At 36.5% G+C, this 22,659-nt stretch overlaps 1 protein-coding gene across 2 annotated transcripts; it reads left to right on the top strand.

Annotated features, from left to right (window-relative positions):
* Positions 1–3,233: 3,233 nt before the first annotated feature.
* Positions 3,234–22,375, top strand: MLC1 (modulator of VRAC current 1). 2 transcript variants are annotated; one of them, XM_076328630.1, is made up of 12 exons: positions 3,234–3,323; positions 4,020–4,203; positions 6,356–6,445; positions 8,577–8,630; positions 8,721–8,822; positions 14,318–14,419; positions 15,354–15,425; positions 15,889–16,005; positions 16,947–17,003; positions 18,095–18,217; positions 19,653–19,817; positions 21,805–22,375. In XM_076328630.1, exons 2-12 carry the CDS (start codon positions 4,024–4,026, stop codon positions 21,877–21,879), a joined length of 1,137 nt encoding a protein of 378 aa, XP_076184745.1. In that variant the 5' UTR covers positions 3,234–3,323; positions 4,020–4,023; the 3' UTR covers positions 21,880–22,375. The 2 variants fall into 2 exon arrangements, with proteins under 2 accessions (XP_076184745.1, XP_076184744.1); XM_076328629.1 differs by having other exon boundaries at positions 19,650–19,817.
* Positions 22,376–22,659: the final 284 nt, after the last annotated feature.

Here is a 22,659-nt window from a genome sequence, read left to right as displayed (position 1 = left end):
TCAGGAAGCTGGGCAGAGCAGTGTATACTTCTATGGGAAACTACTTTATGGCTGTTTGTTGCAGAAAGGCAGCATAGTCTGTGATTAGATTCTGAGACTAGACTAGCAGTTGTCTCTGGCAACCTTTTATTTTCTACTCATATGGTTAGCTCAGCATTATTTAGGCAAAGAAGGGCTAGGAGTGCATTGCAGATTGTTTAACACTTTTTATAGAGTTCTATACCGTTCCCAGACCGGAAGACATTTTGGTTGCCAGCAATTACACGCAGGTTCCAGTATCTTGCTCTGAAGTAACTGAGGTGATGCTACTGAGAGGAGAAATGTGTATGAGTGTCTGTAGTCAGTGATCTTTTTAGAAAAGCGCTTAGGGAATGACAGCCTCCACTTTTAGATACATTGATTTAAAGCATTTTAACTACCATTTTCTTTCACTAAGATTCCTGTGGAGTGCAGGTAGAGGAATGTTGGTTGGCAAAACTGTGACAGGTGAAGGAATTGTTTTTTGTGGAGGAGGGGAGTAATTATACATGCATAAATTCCTGTCTGAAGATCCTGTAGTTTATAACAGCCTTCCCAGGCTGTGCTGGTCAGGAATCTTACTGCAAGACAATGACCTAGGCAGAAAAGACCAGTATGCAATCTGGATGTCCTTTAAAATGCTAATATGATGTGTTTATGAAATCCATAAAACTAGAAGTATTTTGTATTTTAATAGCTTATGATGGATAGTATATATACTGATTGAATGTGTTTAAACTTTCCAGATGATGATTCATGTGAAGGACTAAACCTGAAGAAGTTTATATTATACTAGGGAAGCAAGACATCCCTTTGAAGCTATTTGGCCTACATTTTGCTCTTGGTCCAGTACATGCTCCAAGACATGAGCTGGGAAACAAGGATTGAGGAATCAGCTCCAGAGAAACAAAATACTTCAAAGAGCTGATTTTAACAGAGCTGAAAATATTGAACAAGGAATACAGGTAATGAGCTAAAATAGTTCAGTGCTAGGGAAACTGGTCCAGGACAGAATGCTTTTTTATTAATAACTGGTACAAAAGTAGGACTATGACAAGTTTATGTACCTTTTTATCATATTGTCCCTTGGCAGATCAGTTATAATTGTCAATCTGTTTTTTATCTTTTGTGGTTACTCTGGGGGATGCTGGCATGACACAGCCCTGGCAAATGACCTAGTATGCTATAGCTGCTTCAGGCAGTCTGAACTTGTTCAGTGGTCATTTCAGTGGTGGAAGTAAGTAGTTCTTCATAGCCTCTCATGATTTGATTGTCATCCCTTGACATCTTTTGGCCTAACTTAGAATAAAAATACTTAATTTGTAAATCCTTTTCAGAAGCCTGTAGTGTTCTGTTGGCATTGTTATATTTCCTGCACTCTTTGAGTAGGTTTCCTATGCACTCTTTAGAATTAGGAGGAATCTCTTTGTACAGCACCTTCGTACCTTACCTACCATTATAAGGTCTTGGCCTGTGACTTGGGCTCTGGCTACCAGAACTTGCCTTGTGGTTGTGTATACACAAAAAGGACCCAAGACTTTTTGTGGAATCGGGAACGTGAAATGAAGGGAACCTAAAATAAGGGTCCCAGAAAATTTTTAGAGTAGAAACTGAACTGTAAAGTTTGTTTTTTGTTGATGCTGATGCCAAATGCAGAGGATACAGTAATTCTGTGGTGTTCCTCTGTGCAAAAAGGAAAATGGCAAATACTGGGGAGTGCACAGGAAATGGGGCAGAAGGAATTTCATCATAACCAGAGAAAACGGTGGTGCCACGCTTGAGAGAGGGAGCTTTCGGGTACAATACTGGCTGAAACACTTGGAACTGTGAACAAAACTTTCTAGGGTTTGAGTCCTGCTCTGTTCAGTGGTGCAGGACTTTATAAATTCTTTTTATTCAAAGAGATTAGATCAAGTAAATACCTGAATATCTCACCAATTTTGTGTAAAAAATAAGTTGATCTCCCTAAATTGGTCAAAAGGGATAAAATATGATCCTGTTTTATATCTATGGTAATTTGTGTTAGAGCAAACCAGTACCTAGCATTCATTGAAAAAGATGTGAAGTAAGGATTACCCATTTTCCATTAAACCATAGTCTTTGAAAAGTTACAGATAATGGAAATACTTGCATAGTGTTTCTTCCGTGAACAGAGGAACAGAAGGGCTTAATTACTTAAGACAGTTTTGCTTGGCTACACAGTCTCTTTTTTCCCCCCTTTTTAACACGGTTTACAGCTGTGTCTAGTGCTGCATATTCTGTATTAATTTCCATGTTTCAGTCTATTAAAACAACTGTAACATTTTAATATTCTTTCAGTATTGGCTGACATTATGAGAAGAGCAAAATCTACAGTCTATACAGATTGAGAAGTAGTGCTTCTAAAGTTTTTCTAGCATACTTTAAAGGTGATGCCCTTCAGAGTACTGAAGATTTAATTGTGTCTTGGTTACAAGAGTGTTTAAAGTTTAGACAAAAGACCCTGTCATTGCTGTAGCTGTCAAGGTGCCAACATCTTCAAGATAAAAACATTCTTTTTTTTTTTTTCCCTTCATTGCCTAATAAGCAGGAGGAGTGGATCTAATGTACGCTGGCTATTGCATGTCACTGCTGCCTGCTAGATTTAAAATACATTGTTTAGTCATCATGGTGTTCTGTAGGTATGAATGTCAGCATGACTGAAGTGTGCAGGGTTTATCTGAACACTCTGGAAAACTAGGGTTAGTAGAAAAAGATAAGAATTCTACAGTGAAGATAATATTCTTGATAGATTTCTAACCAACTTTCTAACCTCCCAACTTGTTGGGATACTTGAATACTTGAATTTTTATCTGTAGTTTATTCTAGGAGAATACTGCATTGTAAGTAGCTTTTTCTCTTTTGAAACAAGAACTAGATTGTTGAATATTGTTATCACTGGCTATTATAATAACTAAAACTGGTAAACTATGAGGAAGGTTTTATTAAGAGGCCAAGTAAGGGGTAGTACTCAAATAAAAAAGAGACTTGAAACTTTTTTTATTTGTTGGTCTGATTTGGAAGCAGCCCTATGAGAATGTAGTACAGTCATTTTCTAGTGTGTTCTGTTAATTAAAATTCAGGAGGCATTTTCCTGTTCCCTGGCTTAACTGAAGTTTTTGCTGTGCTTTTGTTCCATATCTGAATAGATGTTGTTGAAAGCCAAAGTGTAAGGGAGAACTTTTCAAAGACGGCATGACTCACTGAACGGTGAGAATATCACAAAGTGTACAGGCAGCTGTGTTCACAAGACTGTTTTAAACTGACAGTTAACTTTTCAGTTGAAGGTAAGCATGAAGATTTTTAACTGTTGAAAAATGTGCAGTAACTTAATTCTAATATAAGATATCCCTCAAGGTATTTGAACAGATTGGCAAGCAGTGAGATGAACAAAAAAGGGCTAAGTGAACAAAAGAAATGGTTGATACTGGGTAAATTAGAAACAGTTTGCTGTAGCTGAGTTGTTGTGAGTATATGAGTTCATTGGACTTATAGTGAAGACTGTCATTTTGGATACCTGATAAGAAGTGCTAAAATTGAATGGAAGTTAATATCTAAACATATTTTAATATCTTTTCTGTCCTAGAGTAAAAAAAAGGAAAAAAAAAAAAAAGGAAAAAAACTTTGGTTATGGAGTTACCCTCAAACTAAACACCTCCAAAAATGGTTCTTAGATCTTGAAATAAAAGTCTGTTGAGGTATCATAGATACACAAACTTTCATTTTGTTGGTATTTATACTGTATTATTATGAACTGTGGCTATAGGACGTAATTTACTTACTGTATGCAAGTAAGTTGTTAGAATGCTTACATATTTTGAAATGTAAATACAGCTCATTGCTAAATACTGCTTTTATTTTATCTTAACTAGACAAAAACCTAGTTGAGCACTGATCTGAGTATGTGAAGCAACTAAATTATATTTTTGGACTTTCTTCATCATTTGCATTTCCATTATTATTATTTAATTGCCTTTGTGAAGTGTAATGACCAGGGAAGAAGGTTACAGAGAAGAATTTAGCTATGACAGGATGCCAACTTTGGAGCGGGGAAAACAAGAGAATGGAAATTATATACCAGATATCAAATCCAGTGACCTTCAGCTATCAAAGAGGCTGCATCCTTGCTTTAGTTACAGAACATGGATCTTTTCTTTGCTGATGGGAGTAAGTACTTCAAATGATACAAAATTTAAAAATGTAGGTGAGGTCTCAGTGCCCAGTAATCTGTTCTGTTTCACATCATCTGGGGACTCAGAATTTCATCACTGTAGTATTGAATATAAATATTTCTACAGAAAGAAACATATTTAGCAAATTTAGAATGTAACACTTAATTGACTAATGGTATTCTTTGGATAATTCTGCACTAATCAAAGATGCTATATGAAGGCTGATTTTTATCTTTAATACTAATCATATAGCATAAACAGAGAATAAGTGTGATAGTGGTAAATATCAATCCATATGTATGTATAAGCAGTGCCTTTTGGTAAAGGATGTGAAGTATCCTGATCATATGCATTCTTTTAACATATTTTTAACTTTTAAAAGTACTTCACTTGCCATGATAACAGTTTGGCATTAAAAATATATAGGGTACTTAATTGCCACATTCATCTTTCAGGGTTCAATAGTCATGTAGTTATTTGGTAGAATCTTCACGTAGTGAGGTATATACTTGCGTTTCTTACATGAACGTCACAGTGATTTGAATTTTTGTGTCACTGCTAGAATCATAGGACACTGATTTTGCATGTACATCATATGCTTCTTCATGTTCTGTGCCAAGTTAATTAAAGTTCATTATAGCAATTAGAATTTGATCTTTTCTTTTTCTGTCAGCTTGTATGTTTTGAAGAGTGATTTTTATTAAAAGTAAAAATGTTTCACTGTTAATACGGTAATTACTTGTTTTTGCACAGTGAATAAAAGTATTGCCTTATTTTCATGGAAACAGCTGAACATTTTTTCCTTTCTGACAAACTGCAAAACTTGGATTTCCTTTCAGATGTACTGTTACATAAAGAGAGAGCAAAAGAAGAGCTGGCTTTCTTTGCATTAAATTTTCTCAAACTTAATTGTCAAAGAGGACAACTGTCTTTAATTAGATTTTTCCTTTTTACTGAGTTGTTGTGAATGATTGGAGATACTAATGTTTAATGATCATTTGCTGAAGTCATATTAACAAGAAGGATGAATTTTATGGATAAATGAAAATGCAATTTTATTAATAAACTAATCCAATAAATTCCAATTAGATTTTTCTCCCAAGTATTACAATGGTTAATCTCTCTCAACGCTTCTGAAAGACAGTGTCCAGAAAGGAAAGTCTGTATGCTGAGCAACAGAAGTCATAGTGAACAGAACCGTCTACCTCAGGAAGCAGTTGCAAACCATAGAGTGACATCAAAGTGGCTGTTAGTATGGGCTGTTCTTGTGTGGGAACAATTCAATATGCTTCAAGCACAATTTCAAGTTGTGTTCTATAAATACTGTTCTTCCAGTCTGCCAGAATTCTCTGTCTGTGTGCTTATACACACACATATGCTATCCTTATTTTCTGTCATTTTTTGACAAGGACTTTTTAAAGACCCCCATAATTTTGTAACATGAAAAAAATGCCCAAATAAAACAGAAGGGCCGTTCTGTCTCTCGTGTTCCCCAGCCCCTTCAAAGAAATGCCTACTCAGAGGAACGACAAGCAAAAAGAAAAAATGTTAGTACAATCATTTATTGCTGAGAGTATAACTCTGATAATTATGAAATCAACGGAATAGTTAGCAAGGGAACAGGAGGAGTTGAACATTTATGGGTGTGTCACTGGACCAAAGCAGGAAGAGAGTTTTGAGGGAGGCCGGAATATAGGTGGAAAAATCTTCATCAGTGTATCCTAATATTATTTTTGTTACTGTGTGCCAGTTGGTAATTGCCCAGCTGCCCATATGTATGATGAATGTTGGTGGAGCCAAGCAGAGAATGCAAAGTAGAGGCTTGGTTGACGTTCCTGAAGGATTTTTACCACTAAACACTGCAATTACCTTTTGAGCGTTTTATTAGGTATTTGCCAAGTCAGGGCACAATGCTTGATTCAAACATGATTATATTGTTCAGTATTAAGTCTTGGTAACCAGCAAAACATCTTCTTCAGAACTCAGCATGTTTTGATATTTTTCTTCAAAATTATTCACACAAAGACTGCATTATTAAATCTTCATCAGTAGCTTAATTTGAAAGGAATTACTGATTTCTATCTGACTAGTTGCTTTTTTAAAAATAGTTTTATTCATGTTAATTTATCTTATTTGTTGCTTTGCAGACTTGCCTCCTTATTACTTCTGGATTTTCACTATATCTAGGAAATATTTTTCCATCTGAAATGGATTATTTACGTTGTGCAGCAGGTTCAGTAAGCATTCTTAATTATTTGCTGTGGCTGTTTGACAGCAAAATCAACAGTAAATATTTTTTGTGGGTTTATTGTCTTTTTATTCTGTCTGTCTTTCTACTACTAACTTTCTTCATGGAAGATCTAATTCTATTTAACAGTTCATTAAATGGGTTTTCATCCCATGGTTAAGGGAATAACGGTTGTCATAAAGACAAGGTTTGTGCTGCCATTTTTGTTAACCAGCTCACCACTGGCATGCAGTAGTTATCTGCATGAACAGTTTTTCTGTGCTTGATTTTAAGAAAATTTTCATTGTTATGTATTTGGGGAATTTCCTGGCTAAATGCTATCAGAATGTATTTCAGATTGTATTTCAAAGTATTACTTTTTCAGTTTATTTTGCCATAATATCCAAGTACTGAAGCAGACTAAAGTTCTCTTGAATATTATTATTTTATTAGTAAAATATGCATTAAAGATGTCTGACATTTTCCAAAGTCCAGTATTTTTTACTATATTGTTAGGGACTCTTTTTTTTTTTTTACTGTATTATATATATGCTTAATCTATACTTTAGATGTATGTGCATAAGATGAGTCTGACGTACTTGCTTTGTTCACGGCAGGATTCTGTTCTGTTTTTGTTATTTTCGCAACTTGACTTGCAGATTTATTTTAAGTTGGGTGCAAGACTAATGCTCTACTTTAAACAAACAAGTCACAGGAGTTGCTCTGTGAATGAGTTGTCTCTTATGTTTCTGCTTATGTTTCTGCTAGAGGTGTTAGAATAAAGTCGAAGCAGTTTTTGAAGTTACTATTTTCACTGGTGTGTTATTCTCTGCAACATGAATGTTAGTTACTGAGATGTCTCTTTTTCTGCCCCAAATCTTGTCTCTTTGAACTTTGTATTTATTGAGAATTTCCAAAGATCTGGTAGATGCAGAGGTTATCACGTTGGGTTTGAATGGCTTGCTGTGGGTAAAGATGTGTACATTTGGGTGTCTGTATGTGAGCAAGGTGTTACAGCTCCTACTCCAGATAATGGAGTCAACATAGCTGGAAGAGCCTAGAGAGCTGTATAGCCAACTGACCGCTAAGTGTCTAGTTTAGCATGAGCTGAATTGCACTCTAGACTTTTTTAACCATCTTGACTAGTAGTAGGCTTCAGTTGCCCAAACATAGTCATGTAGTGTTCTAGAGACTCTGGGGCATCCAGGACATAAAACGATGTTTTAATTATGTTAAATACAGGTCATTTAGGTGTTAAGGAAGTGCTGTCAAGCATTTTAAATGTAGATATTAATCTAGTTATAGTGGTTCCATTGTTAAGCCATCAGTGTTCATATGTGTGAAAAGATAATTAGTAAAGAAATGCAGCATTTGTTACATGATTCATTATTTAACATGGAAACATTTTAAATAATTTTAGTTGAATATATTTTTATTTTGCTTATTAGTATGTTGTAGCATTATGTATTTGTGTAAAATAGTGTTGGATCTGTAATGGTACCATATCTATTGTGGTGGGGAACAGCTAAGGGGTAGAGAAATTACTTTGTGAAACTTTTCACTTATGCATGATTTTTCCATTTAGCTCTGCCCTTAAGTATAGAAACACAGTTCCTCATGAACATGGTGGAGATCTCAGGCACAATTCTTAAAGTGTAATTTGGCTCAACAGATCAGGTTTTACAAAGTTCTTCAGAACTGTGTTGAGACTGGCCAAATTTTAGCTTACACAACCATGACTTTGTCTGTTTAAAAGAATGTGGAGGCCCAGTTTGGGAGTAGCAGTGTTTTTCTTTTCCTGCTCAAGGATCTCAGGCCTTCCAGAGTTAATTTAAACTAACAAAGGCATGAAATGCCTCATGAAAGACTTTCTTTCTTTCCTTTACTCATCACATTGTGCTGGGTAGCTAGTCGAAACTGAGGGATATGGAAGGCATATTTAAACCTCTTGTAATCCTCAGATACTGATTGTAATTAATGAGCTCAGACAAGAGTGACAGACTTTCCTCAGAGTTTCTGATCTTCTGTTTGTCTCAGTTAACTGAAATATAAATTCAGACCAAATAAAATACATGTATACAAATATATATAAAATTATTTGTGCAGAATATCCCACTAGTCTTCTCTCTTAATTTTCCCAGTGTATTCCTTCAGCAGTTGTGAGCTTTGCTATAGCAAGGAATAAAATTAATGTGGTAAGTATAAGATTTTATTACCAATTATATCTTTTTTTTTTTTCCTGTGGTTAAAATGAGAGAGAAACCCATTCTGAAACTGTTTTTCAGATACCCAATTTTCAAATTCTGTTTGTCTCTACGTTTGCTGTTACAACAACATGTTTAATTTGGTTTGGATGCAAACTTGTCCTCAATCCATCAGCTATAAATGTAAGTTACTAAAATAATTACTAATTAATGATACATTTATCTTTGTTTAAAAAAAGGGGGGTGGGTGGGTGAAGATCACATGTAATTACATTGTTGTCAATACTCCAGTATTCCTACTTAGTCTGTGAGGAGAGATCATCTAGCAGTAACTACTTTTCTGAGTAAGACAAGACTGGACAATTGACGTTAGAGATGAAAACTTGCATGGCTGAAAGATGCATGTTACAGCTAATTTAGAGGAGATTAATATGGAAGTGACTTTCCTGGATTGTATTAAAAGTTCAAAAACATGAATTAGATCTTCAAATGTGATCCAGTTTGATCAACTGACTGACTATTTTTCTGATGACTGTAGCAAGTTTGTTTTTTTTTTCGAAAGAGCGGGGTCAGAAGAGAAAATTGAAAATGAATTAGTAGATCATCTGTAGATTAGCCAGTTTTGAGGGTTGAATTGTACTGAAATGAGAAGGTGTCCCAAACAGTGCAGAATATGCTACTTCTAGGACATTTCATCATCAGATTAAATATAATCCTTCCCTGGATCTTCTTTAATGGATAGTTTTGCTTGTGAGGCCACCAGGAAAGAAACTTTTCATGAACATTTTTCTTACACATCATCAGCAAAGAGAATGCAGCAGTTAGGTCATTTGAAGCATTCATGTTTCATGCTGGGAAAAGTTCACTGATTTTGAGTCACAACCTTTTAACATCTGTCTTTGGTAGTCTGAGCCAAACAGTAGAACTATAGGGTGGTTTTGGTTTTTTTGTTATGGTAAAATGTTCTGAGACCTCTATACTACATAAGAATATTACATGTATGAGTAAATAACATAGCAATAGCATTTCATATGAAGGTTAATGTGCTCATGTGCTATTGTTCGGTTCTTCTCCCACTACCATATCAGCTGTTGTGATATTAAGAGCTCATCAGTAATAATGGCTCCCTATAATAATATAGCAGATCTGAATTAGTGTTAGTAACAAAAGACTTTTCTAATAGAAAATAGTGCAGAGACTAGAGTTTGCTTTGGAGTTACCTATGCTATTTTAATAACATCTGGTTAGCTCCAGATTTCACAGATGTTGAACTTTTAAATTAACTATGTTTACTTCCCCTTAGAAAGTGCAGTATATTAGGCTAATACTTACAAACCTGCTTTTTAAATTGGGTAACTAAGTCTAGCTTCACATTTCTGTGCAGCTGGCCTGATTTTCGGAGAGATGGAGTACTGCAGTCAATCGGAGCTATGGAGATGTAGCACTCTGGACAGTCAGATCACTTGAATTCAAGCAGTACTGGCTTTAGATGTGGGCAGTTTTGCCCTGTGTTTGATGGGACAACGTCATGGCCCCCTGGGTTCTGTGTGTATTTCAGGGCAGTTTACACCAGTCAATTCTTTACGCAGCCTTTGCTAGCTTATTGCTAGTGTAGCAGTTCCATCTTGCATTTGCCCCCTCAAGTGTCTTAGGCTGTTGGGGCTGAATGGATTATATACCAGACACAGGGGTACTGCCTTTTCCCTTTTCCCTTCCTTTCTTGGTAGAGAGTTCAAACATTAGAAACCAGTCTAAGCATTCTGAGAGAAAACAGCAGAGAAGTGTGACTGGAGACTACCAGTCCCTTTGCATTCCCTTCCCCTGCTAGACTGGATCACAGCGCTGTTGCGACAGTGGAGGGCTATGTCTGCCCAGCAAAGGTGTGCCCAAGGGACTCATTTTGCCACCACAATAGTTAGTTATTTTGTCATGAGCCCCAGTGTGACAAAATTAATTTTGCTTATGCTCTTGAGAAGCTTTGAGCTGGCCCTGTGTGTAAGAGCTTAACTTTAGTTTTATACTTTTGAAGTGAGTAGTTTTTAGATTGCATAAAAAATTGCATTTTCTATTATTAAATATTAACAGCTTTTGTGTTTTCAAGGCAGATCAAACCATTTGAAAAAAGAGATTATATTAGACTGGAAAAGTATAAGTGACAAACATTAAATTTATAACAAGGCAAATTCTGTCTTTGCCAAATGTTAGTTATGTACAATAATATCCACAAGACATCCTTGGTTATGTGGTTTTAATTCTTTTCACTTGCCTATTGCATGTTCGTACTATGTCGTTGATCACTGAATAAAGATAAGTCAGGATAACTGTGTGTGCAAAGCTGCCTCTGAAGCTTTTTTGAACCTTTTTGTCTTAAGAGTTATTCACGGTGCTGACTTGCTCTCCTCTTTGAAGGATACTGTTTCAGTGAGACAGTCTCACTGGCAGCTCACTGCCAGCTGTTTTCCATTACCCATGTGGTACAAAGAAAATGTAGAATACCATCTCTTTAACTGTTCTTCATCGTATTTATTTTCCATCTCCATAGGAAACTGCAAAAGAAAATAATACTAGGTCTGATGTGAAATCACTGACAGTAATTTAAAAGCAGTAAGATTCATAAAAAGGATAAGTTTATCAAATTAAGACAATTCATATTTAACTCCCTCCCCCCCCCCTTATAAAGGACCTGGGTAATTCTTCATTAGTGTTACTTGTGTTGATGGATAACTCTACAAAATTACTTCAGATAGGTAAATGAATGCAAGATACAAGGCATGTCCTAGACTGTGACTGTGTGACACCACTCCAGTAGTGTGCAGTTCTGTAGTTAGTATACTATCAACATGAAGGATGTGATGTGTAAAAGATGCAAACTGCCACTGCTGCCACGCTGTTCTTTCCCAGCTCTCAGAGTAAGAAGCCTGATGGACAAAAATAACTGGAACCTCGCACATGCTGGCCACTGCAACTGAAAGGGTTCACATCTTGAACAGGATTCAGATTAACTCCAAATTGCATACATACATTTATTGTCTCCTTGTGAGTCGAGTGTCTGTACCTCCATTATAGTTGAGATGATCCAGTCACTGAGACTCTGCAATACAATCTTGTTTGCCTCAGTGTAGATGGCTAAGACAGGATTCTGGGGCCTGAACTTAGACATCTCTTATTTTAAATGTGCTGTGAGATATTCTGCCTGACTGCTGCTTCTACTCTGGATGGGTGAGAGTCTCCCATCAGTCCTGTGTCACACATCCCATTCATGCAGGCACGTTCAATATGCTTGAGTATTTCAAATGGCACTAGCAGCCAGTATAATTGAACCCCACCTCTGGCGACTGGTTGGCCCAGTAGCTTTTGGGGCTCCCTCTCGTGTCTCTATAGAATAGGTCTCCAATGACAGTAGTGGAAGCCTAGGCAATGTGGGTGGACACAGATACTGGAGTGTAGGTGCTTGATTCGGTTGCCTAACTGTAAGCATGTGTCTCCATTAGGTATGTGCTGGCTTGTCCTGCCTCGCTCCAGCTGCTGGTCCAAGACGGCTTCAGTCTCCTTTAGGTCCTCTGTCATTATTTGTCAGACCTGTGCAGATGTCTTGAAACATCTGTAGGATATCTTATATTGTGTTAAAAGTATGCATTTAAGCAACTATATTGAACTTTAAATTATTTAATCTTGAAACTAATTCAGCCCTTTCATACAGTTTCAGTGAACCACATTTTTAATACCTGGTGCAGGTTCAGAGCAAATTGGATTAAGGTTGTGCTAATCTACTATTTTCTACCCAGTTGCACTTGCATGTTCCTTAGTCATGGAAGAGGATTAGGGACACAGCTTACGTGGTTCTCTGGTGGTAGATTTTATGTATAGTGGTAGTTGTAGAGATAATTTTCTTTAGTGCTTAGAAATCTAACATTGAATTTCCCATTATTACAGATCGTATAAAAAGGTACTTACTTCTAGCTTTAGCTGTATTTCTGTTTAAAAAATAAAAATAACAAAACCACGCAAACTCCAAAACTGGAGATGAGATATTTTTACTTTGGTCTAGGGGTGTTGAATTAATTTTATGAGTGGAAGGCTCTATCTGATATTCTAGACATGTTACATCAGAAAAAAAACACTGGAAAGATAAAATTAAAAAATCTAATTTATTTACTGTTACTTCTTCAATTTCTGTTATTTACTTCTTATAGCTAGCACTAAGTGAGCTAGTCCATCAATGTAGTTATAGTGCTTCTGGACTCAAACTTGTACGTCTACTTGGCACCGCACTGTATAGCGTGGCCTTGCCAGCCCACGTCAGTACCAGCACTACGTGTCAAAACACGTCCGAATCATGGGAATTTACAGGCTGGATTAAATTGTTCTGCAGGCCACATGTTTGACACCTCTTCTTTTGCCAAATAATGTCTTTATTCTTCATGCTAGCACTTTCCCTAGAAGCTTACCACTATGACATTTATTGCTGTTTGTGGCTCTAGCACAACTGTACAGTCTGTTGTATACTGCAAGGCACATAGTTCCAATTATGATTTCCTGAGAAGGATGAATTTCAGTGCCCAAAAAACCCTCTTAAATCTGCCACTTACGATCTTTTTCAAAAAATGTGTGCTGCCAGATACATGTCAGAGAAAAACTGGGATGTGATCATCTGCAAAGCAGGTCTGACATGAGGGAACAATATAATTCTGTTCTAAGTCATTGAACAATGGTTTGCTGTAATTGTATAGGTTCTGAATGGAGTCAGTTCTCCCTAAACTTCTGGTGCTTTGCCCAGTGGACCTAACCACCAAATGTTTTTGTGGTCTGCCAGTGGAAAAACATGGTGCTTTTGAAGACAAGAGAGGGAGATCCACTCTGCCTAACTTGCGTGCCTCTAGAAAATGATTCAGCCCATGTAGAGTAGGTATCTACCTCTTTTCATGAGATAATAAGGAAATGAAAAGAAATGTTAAGTATTACACTTATTTGTCTCTTGAAGATGAGCAATGGCAGGAGGAATGGCAGCATCCATGTTTTTGCACAATAACATAGTCTGTTAGACCTGCAACAGTTATGAAACCATGAAGAGTGTTCATCAATGCTCTACTAGCACTAGGTAGAGCACAGAGCTAGGATTCTTGGCCCAGTTCTTTGGATTGTGTTTTCATTCAGCATTAGACATTGTATTGCACCATTTGGATTGCAGCATAGGGGTTGTGAGCCTGTGGCCCTCCTTCCCCCTACAGTGGATTGCCTTAGCCCCTGGGCTAGTTAGGCTTGCTTTTGTTTGTCCTCTTTCTGTTCCTGTGAATTTTCCATGATTTGCTGCATTGTTCTGGTTTCACATGGGAGGTCCTGCAAAATGCAAACGTACCCAGCAATCACCCCCTTGTCATTAACTGCTTTGCTGAAGGACAGTGATAAAATCTTCAGGCAGAATATTCCCATAAATTAAATAAATGTTTCTTTCTTAGGTTAGGCATTCTAAGTATTATGCAGACAGCTGGATCTAGTCTAGTCCTAGAAATTCATCAAGAACCAAGAAAAAGGTTAACAAAGTATCTAATTAAGATATGTCTAAATGTCACAGAAAATAGATGGACTGCTGGGTCCTGCTAGATCCTGCCCCCTCCTTTAATTTTAATATGGAAGATGTAATTATGGACACTAATTTATGTCTGGGATTTTACTGACAGATAAATTTCAACTTGATTCTACTTATTCTGCTGGAAATCTTCATGGCAACTACTGTGATCATTTCAGCTAGGTCTACTGAAGAGTGCTGTATGAGAAGGAAAGTAGGTACCCTTAAGGGTTAAAAATGTGGGGTTTTTTTGGTGTTAAAAAATACTAGATTTTTCCTGTATTACATATGTTGACAAGTTACTGGTGACTCCAGTGTATAACTTCATATTACATGGTAAAACTAGATTTGAACAGTAAATAAAAGTACCGTACTAAACAGTTGCACTCTTCTATCTTTAAGAGTGCAATGGGCCCTCTGCAACATGACCTGTTGCAATTATACAGCACAGGGTTGTTTGAATATCTTATGAACAGGCACAGCAAATGTTTTATTTCTGCTTTGTAGAACAAAACTTAATGACATACGAAACAGAATACTGTGACTTGCATGTATGCAAGCAATGCCTTTTTGAAGCCTGAGGTGGAGAATGTATCCGTCATGTATGCCAGTTTGGTGGTATCTGGACAATGAATATTGGCTTTGAGATTTGAGGCTATAGATAAAATTTTCTTTAGCCACAAACGCTCTCCCAAACTCCACCCTTGTTTTTCTACAACAGTACTTCTTTTAGGTAACAGTGAAGTAAAAGTGCTGTGCCGTTTTGTGTTCCAGTGGAAGTATTGCTTGCTAGATGAAAGTCGTGTAGTGTACTGTCCTCCTTCAGTTACTGTTTATCCACATCAGTAAAATCTGAAGGCTCGGGAAGAAAGTATATATTTTGAAGGTGGAAGGGGGAGACAAGATGACCATATTTCACTGTTGAACAGTGGTTGTATAACAGCTAATCTGGGACTACCTCATTTGTTTTTAATGTGATTGATGTGGTCTGACATGGGCGAACACTGTGGTGTGTCACTCTCACCTCTGATGGGCCAACCAGACATTGCATGCCACTGTAAGGATCTGTAACAGGTTGTACAGGATATTAGAAAGAAATGTATTGCTTTGTGTATTTTTTCAATCATGATTTTTTTATTCCCCTCTAGAATACTGCATATGACAGTACCATCGTTTTGAGCAATGTCAGCTTTCCTACTCGAATTCTGAAGTCATACTCAGTAAGAAAAGTATTGTTTTCTTTCATTAAATCAATTTGTTCTTTCATCTTTCTAAGTGCTAAGCTTCTTTAAAGCCAGGAAGAGATCAGTGTGGGTAAGAGCTGAAAGAATAAAGACAGAAATGAGAGATATATCTTAAAATGTTTCCTTTTAGAATATTGCAAGATAAATGATAACTGCCATGTATAATAGGAAGGCGACTACTTAAGGATAAATAGTGTAAACTGAACTGTTGTTCAGTGGAGCTAATAAATGAGAGCATAAATATGTATAATGAAGATGATCTTGTTTTCACTTAAGCCAGCTGGAGTTTTGCCAGATTTTAGATCTGAAAAACATTGACTTCATGCATCACTAATAGCATAAATGCATTTTTTTCCTTCCAGTGAGTTCCTTTCTATATGCAAATAGGAAATTTGGTGTTCAAATGCGCTGTTAATAATTTGTGTGCTCTTTGTTTTAGGTAATCGAGGTGATTATTGGAATTTCATCAGTATTTGGTGGGATAATTGCTTTGAATGTGGATGTTCTAGTTTCAGGTCCCTATCTTTCAGTAACATTCTTTTGGATCTTAGTTGCTGTAAGTAGTGCAAAATGAAGGCACTCTTTTAAAACAATGTCTTTGATATTTTAATTTTTTTTTTTCATTTTTCCCCTCCTTACTGGAATATTTATTTGGCCCTAATACTCATTGGCAATTGCTGCTTAGCAAATAAATTAGTGCTTAGCAAATAAATTAATATACTTAATATATTTATGCAATATGCTTGTTCTGTTTTGATTTACAATACTTTGGTTCTTATAAAATGTTCTGATACATTTTCAGTCCTCAGCTCAGTAAAATGAAAATGAGTAATAAAATAAGGGTATTAGAAGTGAAGTGTTTTGTCAAACAAGTCCTAGGTTTTAGAATATTTCAGGCTACAAAATAAAAAGTTGAGTTTAGTTTCAGCGTGGTGGAATCCTTAGAACATCATCTTTAGCCTGTCAGCCTTAACTGTCTTGCCTGAGACTGTGATTGGTAACCCTTGTCACTAATAACAGCCTGTACCTAGGAGCAGTGGATTCATAAAGGATGCTGTGCTACCCTGCTTGCCACGAATTGAATGAGTTGAGAAAGAAGACAATGAACATTAGACTTATATATGGCTACTATGTCTGGAAAATCCCTCAGCATGAAGTGGAAAAAGATCATAAACAAGTTTTTCAGCATTCAGAATTCACAAAGTTCAGTAGGGTTCATTAGGTTTTTATGTAGAAGTGTCAAGTTTTGAGGATAATCATATTTCAGTATGTGTAGGTTTAATACATGAAACTCATTAAATGCAAGTTAAATGAAGATTAGTTTTATCTCCATTTGACTAATTGATTCCTAATACTGTCATAATAAGTCTATACAGTTTTACCTTTTCAGGAAATTTAGGATGTGATCTGTGACTAGTGGGAATCACTGTAACTCAGTTGTAATTGGTGTAGTTTTCAAGTAGGTAAATATTTATTTTGTTACACTTTTTTGCTTAGTGCTTTCCAAGTGCTATTGCAAGTCATGTAGCTGCTGAATATCCAAGTAAATGTCTGGTAAGTGTGTAAAATTCTTGGATTTTCTTATTAGAGTGGAATAATGCTAAGAAAGCCTGCCTGTGATAGTGGGCACTACTCATATTTGCTCATTTGTTTTTAGTTACTTCTACAAAATGTGACAGAAATATGTAGCATGAGTGTAAGCTGATATTCCTGAAAAGAAATCCAGTAGGTCCTTTGGAGACTTAATTCCATCAATTCTAGAAGAGAATTCAAAGGACTGTTTGTTGGCTTTTTTTGTACTGGTTCCTTGGGAGTGGATATTACTATAGGAAAATGACATACCTCATATGGTACACCCAGAACTGCTTTCATGCCTCTGAGCTGAGGTCCTTTCTGTTCTGTTCTCCTTTCATTATGAGCTGTGGTTTCTGAAAGAAGAAAATTAGGTGTGCAGGCTGCACTGGACCTAGAACCTATTTTAAACAAATTCCTCATCTGCATGACTAGCAACAAAGACTAAGAATATTCAGTAGAGTGCATTTATTCCTTGACTGTCCCACATGTGTAGTTAAGCCTTCTTAAAACATCTGTTCTAAGTTATAGTCATGCAACCATATTTAAATTGGTAATGATGCATAACCACAACTGAAGTCAGAATTTCATCCTGTAGGATGACATTTGAATGAAAACTCGGCTGCTATTGTATTGAAATAAATTTGCCTCAAAGCACTCAAACTTATTTGCGTAGCTATTTTAGGTTGTAAGTCTGCAATATCTGCTGTTAATTCTCATTATTTCATACAAACTGAAGAATAAATGATACTTTTATACTGGCTCTCTAAACTGGGTATTGCTTCCTCTATCTGCATATGAAAGGCACTTTTAAAATCAAACAAAAATGCCATCATCCATATTAAATGGAAAATGAATTGCAAAACAACAGTGTTTTGGCTAGGAAACTTAATTTATTCAAAACTTGCTTCTGTATCTCCATGCAATGTGGATGGCTTTTACTGTATGTCTCATGTGTAATCTTACAGACTTTTACATACTTCTGTTATGCTTAATTCAAGGAGATACACCTCACAAACCAAAGTGTTAACTTGTTTTTATTCTTATTTAACATTTATTATCTTATTTTTTAGGTTGAGGTCCTGATTGCCATTAGCAGTGTTATCTCTCCATTGTTGTTCACAGCTTCTGCATACTTATCCTTCAGTATCATGCAAGTTATTGACATCTTTAAAAATTATCCACCTGCTGTTAAAGTACGTACTTTTATGCAATTGAAAAATTACAACACAAGAATTAATTAGGAAATATAAGAAGACAAGGTACTGCATTATAAAGATTGAATAAAATGTTACAGAAATTATTCAAAACCTCTTATTTGACTAATGATATAATTTTAAGTGTGTTAAATCTGTTGCCACCCTGGAATTATAGTTTAAAAACAATGGGATATTATTCTAAAGAATCAGTAAAAATAATATGTAATATGCTGAACTCCTTGAGGTTTTTATAAATTTGTAGTATATAAATTAAAGATTCTAGATTTACTTGAAGAATACATTTTTCTGTTTCTTAGGATGTCTACCAACAGGTGGCATGTTGGGATTGTAAGCTTACACCTGGATTCATTCAAAGCCTGGATTGGGGCAGAGAAGAAAAAAAGTTTGCAAATCTTAAAGCATTTCAGTATGAAGTGTTACCAGTGCATTGCTGAAGAGCTTTCTAGGACTTCACTGTCAAAGTGTTTAGCAATCCATGATGATGTTCAAAGAACCATTTATGGGGATTAAAATAGTGTCAATAAGAGTCTTGACTCTTAGTACCCACTAGTCCTTAAGTAGTCTTGTAATTTTAGAAGAAGAGAGGGAAAATACCTATTAAACTGAGATCTTTGGGCCTGGAAAACCAGTTTTTGAGTGTGTGATCCTGTTCTGATACTGGCGGAGCACAGTGTGTTGTTGGACCTCAGGAAGTGGCCAAGGCTTACATGCTCTCTTTAAGTAGCTTCTCCAGTCACACATATTGGAGACAGAAGACTGCACTGTCTAGGCAGTTGGTGTGACCCTGTAGAGCATTTCTTACATTCTTATGCTACTTTGTGTCTGGATGCAGCAAGAGTGGGCTACTCTGCAAAGGAGGGTGAACAATGGAACTGAAGGTGACAGCAAAGCAGACAAGAACAGTGACCTCATTGGCAAGGATGCAGTCCTACAGTACCCAAAAAAAGAAAAACAAGGCAGGTCTGGCTGTGGTAACCAGGTTCAGCCAATAGTTCAGTGGTTGCCAGACAAGTCCATAGTAGTGAGGCAGATCCAAGGTCAGCCAGGAATTCAAGTCAGCAGGGCGAGGTCAGAGCCAACAAGGCACAGGGCCAGGCTGAGGCATAGCTGCGACATTGCTCAGGTCAGAACCAGCAGTGAGGCTCTATATTTTAGGGATGGTTTCCTCAATTCTGTTCTATTTCTAGAGGAAAAGATCATTTGGCAAATTAACATTTTGTTAAAAATTATCAATCTGTTCTACTTTGAGCAAACTCAGGCACTCAAATTTTAATTGAAGCTTCATGCTGAAATGAACTGTAAATTATAATTTGAGTTAAAAAATGAAATCTAGATACAAATCTCAAGGGGTGGGAACAGCAGAAAATATTCAAGTAGTTAACAACATATTTAATGTCTCTATTTTCAGCAGTCTTATGATGTACTCCTGTTGCTTCTGATGTTGATGCTGCTAATTCAGGCATGCCTTACTATTGGAACTGTAATACAGTGTGTAAATTACAAGACAAAAATGAAGCTACATGATTCGTCATGGACAGCATCACAGGTTAAAAAGCAGGAATACAGAACAACAGAGGTACATGTTTATACCCATTATAAAATTTAAAAATCTGTATTTAAAAAGATATTTTTTGTAATGTTTCGTGTTACTTAATTCAGGTCACAATTAAAAGCTGCTCTGTAAAACTGTAAAGATGTTAATACACTGGTGAATTTTGTAATAAGGAGATAATATTTTGATGGTTAAATGATAACTGGGGCATGACAGACTCAACATCTGTAAATCTGTGACAAGTCCTGTTAAGAGAAAAACAGTTGTAAGGTTAAAGCCCCCTTTTGTTCTTATTTGTAGTAGGGGCTCCCAATTGCAGATGAGGTTCATCATTGTAGTAAGATAAAATGATAGTCCTACTGTCCTACTCCACAGGATGCACATCCATAATTGCTATTTATATGTCAGAATGAAGTTACAGAAAAGACGATGGGCCTTGCGTGACCATGTTCTGATAACGAGATGGCCATCTATTAAGAAAGGAACGGATTTAACCCTTTCAGTGCGAGCAGAAGTTTTGGGCTATGGAATGAGAGTACTTGATATAGTTGTACTTTTCCAAGGCCTGCTGTGGGGGAGTGAATTTACTAAGCTGAGTTAGTTCTCTTAAATTCCCTAAACTGGAAATGGGAAGAGTTAAGAACCTGGAGCGTAGGAACAACAACGGGCAAGCTGAATGAGTGGCTACCTGTGCCGGACAGTATGAAGTAGTGCACAGAGCAGGGTGCCTGGAATTCCAGGTCTCTCTGTGTCCTCACTACACTACCAAAGTTGGTGGTAGAGGTCAGAATTGATATTTCCCTCCATTTCTCTCCTGCATTTACACGTTCAAACTATCCTTTCAGATACAGATTTGGAACATACTTTTTTTAGAGCATGGTGGTGCCAGTATTACTGTTACCACTTTTCATATAGTCATTCAGGGTTAGAGTGCTGTTTCAGGGACTGGGGGAACCCAGTTTTCTTCAGCCTGCATACGTTAACTACATACATCTCCTAGCGCAGGACTGTAGCCCATAGACCTTCCTCACCTCTGCTGTACAGAGCAAAGTGCTGTATCCTTAATGCTGGATTGCTTACTGCATGGCCCAGCACTAGAAAGAGAGAGTGCTGGATTCAGTCCCTGCTCTAGAGCGAGTGTCTGCATTGAAACAGCACTGGATAGAAAGCATTGGGAACAGGGACTGAAATTCAGTCAAGTCATTATACAGCTGGTAATGGAAAGTGGAAGCTGTGGATTTATGTCCCCTCAGGCTGCTGAGGGCATTCGGTGTAGGTTGCTTATTTTCTGGATCTGTGTCCTGAGAGTTATGTTCAGTATAAAAGATGAAGCACAGCAGCACTTCCACTGCTGCAAGTCACATTTCGGAGCATAGGTCGTGGCACAGCTAAGCAGATCTCTTCCGGGGATTATTTGCATAAGTATGCCTAGTTTGTGAGTCACTGAGAAATTAGGTGCGAGTTAAATGCTAAAAGGAACACTTTGTCCAGAAAAGCAACACCTTTTTGCTTACCTTTTAGTATTAAACACATGAATGTTACAGGTGAAGTTGTAGGTCCCTTTGGCTTCTCAGAAGCCTGTGTCCTTAGGCAAGACTTTAGTTTGCTTGCATGTATGTAGGTAAATTTTGCTTCAGTTGCACTGTAGGGGGCTACTTCTGGCTTTGGGTTTAGAGATTTAGATGCTAGGACTTTCAGTCACGTTTTGGCAAAAACCTTGAAAAAATGTCCTAAGTAACATGTTTAAAATAGGAATTTGGCCAAGTTTCTTTGACCCAAATGTCTCAAGTATTATACAATTTACACTATTATAGTTTATATCATAAATGTATACTAGACAATATACAAAACTATACAATTTACAATGTATAGAATATTTTAATAGCTCAGACTGTAACTATTAATGTTTACATTCTCCTAGATTCTCTCAGATACTTATTTGCTTGAACTTCAGTTTTTAACCAAAGCATTGTTCCATGTTTCCATTTTTTTTAAATTTGTTTACTTTTAGGTTTCCAATAATACCTTAAAGGATTTTGACAAAGACAAAGCCTGGAAAGCAGTTGTGGTGCAGATGGCTCAGTAGTTTGGATTCTGCGAATGCAGCCAACACAGTACAATCCAATACAGTAAATCAACTGTTTGAATTAAGGCTTAAAAACTTTTCAGTTTATAAACAGCAATATAGTTACAGCAGTAGGAGCCAAGGAATAACACAGTAAATAATGTATTTTCTAATAATTTTGAAATATATTGATAATATTGTTAACACATCTGTCTTTTCTGTTGGTAACTGTATTCTGGTGTTGCTTTAGAAGATACCTTTAGAAAAAAGGTAATGAGTCACATGGATTTATGCTGATGGCAAAGTAAAATATGACAATATGTAGTAGGCTTCATTTATTTGCAAGAGGTTGTTATAACTGCAGTTATGCAGTCAGTGTAACTGATAAATGCTTTTGTAAAGTTATGAGTACAAGTCATAATTGATATTTTTGCTTATACTTCACTTTTGTAGGAGTTGTAAAGTTATTTTGCATCTCATTGCTTTTATATAAATAAAAGTCTTTATTATGTGGAAACTCAAGAATGTGGATTGACATTCTAATTGGAGAGGTGAAAACAGAATATTCTTTCCCATCAAGCTTCCATTTCTGGACTGTTAAAGGGGGAAGGGGCTTTTTCTGCGTGGCCAGGCACAAAATCTACTAGCCAAAGCAAAAAAAACCCCAACAAACAGAAACAATCAGCCAAATAACAGGAGATACTACTGATACTAAAAGAGTTTTTTCACATATGAAAATGTATTTTTAGGTATAATACTTTTCATTTATTTATTTTCCTAGTTATCTTTAAAACTTACAGA

The sequence above is a fragment of the Aptenodytes patagonicus genome, chromosome 1 (assembly GCF_965638725.1).
Source record: "Aptenodytes patagonicus chromosome 1, bAptPat1.pri.cur, whole genome shotgun sequence".
NCBI lineage: Eukaryota > Metazoa > Chordata > Aves > Sphenisciformes > Spheniscidae > Aptenodytes > Aptenodytes patagonicus.
Note: the sequence above shows the minus strand (reverse complement) of the source record. Positions and strands in the feature narration are given on the sequence as shown.

Excerpts from the sequence above, each read along its gene's own strand:
- MLC1 (XM_076328629.1), top strand. The coding sequence starts at position 4,024 with ATGACCAGGGAAGAAGGTTACAGAGAAGAATTTAGCTATGACAGGATG. Across the intron at positions 8,823-14,317 it reads TCAATCCATCAGCTATAAAT|ATAAATTTCAACTTGATTCT; the intron begins GTAAGTTACTAA and ends TTTTACTGACAG. Across the intron at positions 15,426-15,888 it reads GAATTCTGAAGTCATACTCA|GTAATCGAGGTGATTATTGG; the intron begins GTAAGAAAAGTA and ends TCTTTGTTTTAG.